Raw genomic sequence first — 6,391 nt, forward strand, 5'->3', positions numbered from 1 at the left:
GTTCCCGCCAAACTATTAATTTTTGGCGGACGAAACCGATAAATAACGAAAGATATTGGAAAATAAATAAAAGTTGCAATTGGTTTCATCGAGCCATCTATTATAGTTTTCTAGCAGAATTAAAAAGAGGGCAAAAATTTGAGCTGTCGAAGACTTTTCAAACAGAGTGTACCTTCCGATACAGATGAGGAAGACCATCAACCCAAAGCAAATTGGAATTTAGATTTGGGTACATTGTTGGTACAAGTAAGTAAATTGGTTTAAATTCATTAACCAGGGCTACGTTCAGCAGCAGTCAACGAAAAAAAAACCCGATGGATTTGATATTTTCCACCGATGAGCTTTTTCGTCATAATGACGTCGTAAGTTGCTGAACGCTTTTATTCAGTCATCGGTGTTTTTTAAAATGCCATAGCTTTTATAATAGTGTTACGTCAAAAATGACGTCAGTCATCGGAAAAAACCGACTCCTCCAGCCGATGACTTCGGAGAGTAACCGATGACTATCGTGACGTCAAAACCGGAAACGCGTCAAAGCGTACAGTAGGAAATCGATGTCACCGATGAGTAATCGGTTAGTCCGATGAGCTCTGCTGAACGTACCCATAGATAGTGAATACCGTCTTAAATTACCCAGTTTTGATTAAATAATTTTACTTAGGGCCGTGAGGCATCTCTTACCGCAAATGTTGATTTTGAGGAGGTAAGAACTACACTATACGCGAACCCGAACTAAAACCCAGTTAAAAAGCGATAATATTATTTTATAGGAATACGAAGTTGAACCTTGGGAGGTTGTTAAACCCAAGAAGGGCAAAGCTAAAACGGTCAGGGGAATAAAGAGACCGAAACCACCGTCCAACCCTCGAAGAAAATCCGGTCAAAAATCAAGGGGCAACAGATCCATAAAATTGGCTATGGCTCAAGTTGATGAACATTACGAGTCTTACCTCGAAAGTGGTCTTCAAAAAAGGGAAGAAGAGGTTAAGGTAAGTGTGCTCATAAGTAACGTAATAAATATAAGTATGACACAGCGATTTCGGTTAATGATACTCCGTTGAGACTGTCGTAGAACTATTGCATAAACAAAAGTTTGGGAATAGGAAACACGCCCTGCCTTACTATATGCGTTGGCAAACTAGCTTCCAGTTTATTATACCAGGCAGTTTCCAAAGATTAAGAGCATATCGCGGAATCTTGTTAGTTCTTACGAGGAGACTACCCGAGGTGATAATCACCGATTTTGTTGAAACTAGGTGGGTATGTAGACCTTATGGTAACATGAAATTTAACCAAGGGAAAAGTTGCAATGGACATTAGTTTCGCCATGGCAACCGAAAATGTTTTTGACAACACAGTCTGTATATTTTCTCTTTGAATATAACATGGGAATCTGAGCGCTTCTAAGGGTCCCCCCTGTGAAAATTTTCAAAACCAAAAAAATAGATCAAAATTGACAAATGAAATGAATTTTATGATATTTTGATGAAATTTTATCAGAATCGGTAAAAATGGAGAAAAGCGAAATATAAAAAATTTTGTATTTACCAACTAATCGCCAAATCGACGGTAATAAATTAATTTTATCAAAATTAATAATTTTAACTAGAATTATTATTTTTATTTTTTAGAAGTGCTCAGATTCCCATGTCATTTTCAATGGGAAAATATAAATACTGTGTTGTCAAAAACATTTTCGGTTGCCATGTCAAAACTAATGCCCATTGCAACTTTTCCCTTGGTGAAATTGTTTGTTACCATAAGGTCTACGTACACACCTAGTTTCAACAAAATCGGTGATTATCACCTCGGGTAGTCTCCTCGTTAGTCACATAATGAATTACGTTGTCATTGGCGAAACAAGACTCATTAAAAATAGCATTGAATTAATAGGAAGTGTCATACTTATGTTTCAACGCACTATTTTTATATATGTAATATTTATTATTTTTATTATTAACTGTTTTGTAATCAAGAAAAGTTCTATTAGAATGCCTTAAGTATATTAACAACCCACAATCATAAGTAATAGCAAAAACCACGACGAAATGATATGGTTTCGTTCGGCCCTAGTATCTAAAATACGCGATATAATATGACCATTAAAAATTAAGCAGTGTCATATTTATGATAATTATGTTATTTACGGTATGCTTCGTCTGATAAAGGAAAAATTATCTCTAAAATTTATCTCAGACTTATCCCAAGGAAATGTGATATAAAATGATTTCCTTTTTGTTATAGGATATAATCAAAGGCATGCCGGGTAATGCTAAGGATATTTTGCTTTTAAAAGTGGCGCAAATATTACCGGAATTTCCTTTGCTGGCCAATGAGGCCATAGCAGAGAGTATTGCGAGCGAAATCAGTGAGATGAGCATTCAAGGGTCAGGCCAATGCGAACTTGTCGAAGGACAAGATGTAGCGCCCTTACATGCAGCATCTGAAGGAACGACAAATGTATGCCGAGCATCAGAGGATGACCCGCCTTCTGCTCCCCCTAACCCCCATCCAGAGTTTTGTGTCTGTGTAAATTGTAGACCAATGCCCACAGACATGGAAAATCATTGCTGTAACCAGCATAATTGCTTGACTAGAACCCCAGAGTTCCGCATATTATGTTTAGAACCGTTTGTTTTGGTTCTAAACATGCGTATGCGGAACGAGCTTCTAATGGATGTAAACATGCTTCAATGACCGTTTGCGCTTCGCTGCGTACTCCAATTTAGCACTGTGGCTATATGGACGTTTGGGCGTGGGGAACCGTCTGGTGCATCCGTCTTGTGCGGTCCTCCAAATTCGTCAACGTTTCCCCAGTCCAAACGGACAATATAGAGGTTTTAGAATGGGTTATTATCCGGATTAATAAAGACCGCGATGTTCTTACTCGACCCTTATTTTTGTATAATAAAATTAAACCAATATTTTACGATTGCAAACATTGGAAAGAAGCAACTATTTTGTACCAAAACATTTGCCTTATAAACCTTATTTTCTTACTAAATTAAAAGAAAGCTTAAAAACAAAGTTTTGATTGCACTATCCATCAGTCGTAGATCTGTCCAAATATTCGAAATTTCAACCATAATTCCTAAATCTAACAAATGGATAAAAGATTAGAAACCCCTTGTATTTTATTTCTTTTCAGTCAGGTTAGATAACCACATTATTTATATAATTATAATAAATAGAACGACTCTATTCGATTGTTGCCCAAGTAAAAACTCCCCTTTATTTATAACTCAGAAAGCTTATATACATGTTTAAAAACAATTGAAAGAAGATAAAAATAATATGTACACGTTTTTTAAACGCCCACATTACTACGAATTTATATAAATTTTAGTGATTTTCGAGATGAGAGATGCTGTTTTCATGTTTCTCTCAATCTCGGGTCCGCGAGCCAATTGAAAGGGCCCGCTGCTAAAACATTTGGCCCGGGCCCCAAAAACCTATGCACGGGTCTGGCGGTATAAATGGGCCATGTGGGACTGATTGGGGCCCGCAAATCAAGGGGTAAGTCAATAACATTTTCGAAATGTTTTAAGGTCTCATACTGAATAGAAGACTAGAAATAGCTAATGACATAAAACTCCGTTTATACACTTTTAACAAGAAATCCTTGTAAAAACCTCAAAGTACTATACACAACGAAACAGTATAAAATGAAAGCAATTTTAGTTTATTCATTTTCAGCTAATCTAATGGGAATTTTTAATGTATGGCACATCTGAAAATATTAAAATTACTACTTGGAATTTTAATTGCATTGCTTTACTTTGACAATTTCAGTAGCACAAACAAATAAAAGAAGGCACCTGAGATTTTAGTTATCAAGATATAAGGTTTTGAACTTGGGCGCTCCCAGAGAAGGGAAAACGGGGCCATGCAAACGGGGTAGCTAGCATAATATTTGATAAGAATTACAACCTCTTTTTCAAGGATCTAACCGACGCTTGGCCATTTAGAAGACCCTTGGCCTCGGTCCGAGGGTTTTCTTAGTGTTAAATGATTGAACCGGGTCGAGGCTAATGGAAAACGATACTACACTTTCATCGTGATCAAATCTTGAAGAAGCTACCTTTAATTCGTGGACTAGACTCAAAAGTCAGTCATTGACACAAGACGTCACATCTTAGTTCCTTAAATCCTCCCCCCCCCCCCCGAAATGAAATCCTGGAATGGATACGCCCTTGTACATTACGCGGCTCCCGATATCAAATAATACTTATCATCAGCTAGGCTAATACCCAAGTCTCCACTATAAGCCCAAGTTAATTCAATAGCAATTAAAAATCCAATAGGACGCCCACGTTCTCGGCCCCCGATCGCCGATCAAGGGTTCTTAATTTGGATGATTTCGTTGGAAAACAAGTCGGCCAAGGCCGTAATATTAGTTCCAAATCGACGAGGTGAAATTAATTTGTATCTAATTCTTGGCGCGTATAAAAAGGGTTAAACATAGGGTAAGACTTCAGCTTCTTGACTGTATTAAAAGTTTGAGCTCCGTATCTCAAATCCAATCCCAACTACGAAGAAAATTCATGTAGGATCTTTAAGCCTTGGCGCGTGTTAATATGGTTAAGCATATTGCCAAACGTAACCACCTTTACCTATATTCAAAGTTTAAGCCCCGTATCTCAAATCCAATAGAAACTACGAAGAAAATGTAAATCAACGCTCAAAATTGGAAAAGGGGGGATGTAGCGCCCCCCGTTTAATTTACAGAGTTGAAACTTGCATACAGTGTAGAGGTATAGCATTAATATAGATTAACAATGAAACGGAATTTAAAAGTCATCGTAACCAAAATTATAAGACTGCGTATTTTTTTTAAATGTTTAAGGGGGGCCGGAGAAGGAGCTGGCAAATTGCCGCTAACTACTTTTAACTAGCGAAACTTGATTGTGCAGATAGTGGCAACCCTATTAAGTATTCTTAGGAGTTAGAAAAAACGGGGTGGTTATGTCTCCCCGTCAAAAAGATATGGAAGGTGTTGCAAATGTGGACGCCAACAACAACGACAACGACACTTCACAACATTCTAACGAAAACAATAGTCCCACTCGATATATATATATCAGCAACCATAGGTTAACGCCAAGAGCTGGACTCGACCTCGCCTCACTGAATTCGTATATGATAATATGAGCTTAGGGTTGGTCTCGGGCTCACCTGGGTCTCACCAATTATTGGCCGGGTCCCGGGCTCGAGATCGCAATCAAAATTTTCCCGCCGATGTGAGGTCTCAAGCTCAGTAGATTTAAAATCTACAAACAGTCTCGAGCTCGCGTTCACTATATTTACAAATCGACGGGTGGTCTAGGGCTACGGCTCGGGATCGCAACAAATACATTTCGACATGTGATCTCGGGCTCAGGTTCACTATAGTTACTTACAAATAAAATGGTGGAATCGTGCTCGCTTCTAACGCTTTTTTTTGCCAAAATAAATTTCGAACGTGGGCTTAGGTCTAAACAATATCACGAATTCGGAGGTCAAGCTCATCCTCAGATATGGAAACAGTATTCAACTCGGTCTCGGGCTCGGGCTCACCTCAGATATGAAAACTACCAAAATCAGTCTAGAGCTCAGGCTCTTAGTACGTTAATTTTTAATACGGGCTCGGGCTCGAGCTCCAAGTAATTTGAATTATGAAATGGGTTCAAGCTCGAGCTCACTAGTTACAATATGCGTTTCACAATACCTCAGCTCGGGCTCGGCTTTAACTTGAAAACTTATCGGTCTCGCCTCAGGCTCACAATATTTATTTAAAATACCTGAGCTTGGTCTCAAATTGAGCTCGGGCTCGGGCTACTTGAAAACTTATCGGTCTCGTCTCAGGCTCACAATATTTATTTCAAATACCTGAGCTCGGCCCGAGCCCGTTGACCTATGTCCGCAACCATCGTCACTGACAATAGGCGGAAAATAATGAGGGCATCATTTTCAAACTGTGCTATCTGACAGTTATAGCCATCGAAAATATAAAGTACTAGGACTTTTCATTGGCATCATTATGGTTTTTGATAGATCTCCATCTTAGTTATGGTTACGACAGGACTTGACGTTTACGATGAGAAATAACAGGATTAACAATATGGCCCCGGCCACACAATAGCCTAACTCCTAACTCTTCTCTTGTGTGCCGCATATGCAACCACGGGTTTTGTTTCTCGCTATTTCGCACTACCCAATCCTAAGCCCAAAAGATACGCCACGCATTCGTCCGACTTGTCCATTCGTTCGGGTATAATCTTTTCGAACGTTTACGAATTTCGGACACTCAACCACGGTATTTACCGCGGCGGAAAGTAAACTTTAAGGAAAACAGGTAAAAGAAAAACTACGACGTTAATAGTTACAATTTTTACCCCTTCCTTTATTTGGT

General features: G+C 38.7%; 1 protein-coding gene across 1 annotated transcript; it reads left to right on the plus strand.

The window, feature by feature from the left end:
• The first annotated feature begins 391 nt into the window (after window positions 1-391).
• On the plus strand, window positions 392-2,784 carry LOC149943295 (uncharacterized). Its single transcript, XM_090178222.1, has 3 exons — window positions 392-703; window positions 771-989; window positions 2,245-2,784. Exons 2-3 carry the CDS (start codon window positions 918-920, stop codon window positions 2,695-2,697), a joined length of 525 nt encoding a protein of 174 aa, XP_090034348.1. The 5' UTR covers window positions 392-703; window positions 771-917; the 3' UTR covers window positions 2,698-2,784.
• The last annotated feature ends 3,607 nt before the right edge of the window (window positions 2,785-6,391 follow it).

The sequence above is a fragment of the Leiobunum rupestre genome, chromosome 6 (genome assembly GCF_980474605.1).
Source record: "Leiobunum rupestre chromosome 6, qqLeiRupe1.1.hap1, whole genome shotgun sequence".
In the NCBI taxonomy this organism is placed as follows: Eukaryota; Metazoa; Arthropoda; class Arachnida; order Opiliones; family Sclerosomatidae; genus Leiobunum; species Leiobunum rupestre.

Bases quoted from the DNA above. Each gene is read 5' to 3' on its own strand.
- LOC149943295 (XM_090178222.1), top strand. From the start codon at position 918: ATGGCTCAAGTTGATGAACATTACGAGTCTTACCTCGAAAGTGGTCTT. The intron at 990-2,244 runs GTAAGTGTGCTC...TTTTTGTTATAG, and splicing joins AAAGGGAAGAAGAGGTTAAG to GATATAATCAAAGGCATGCC.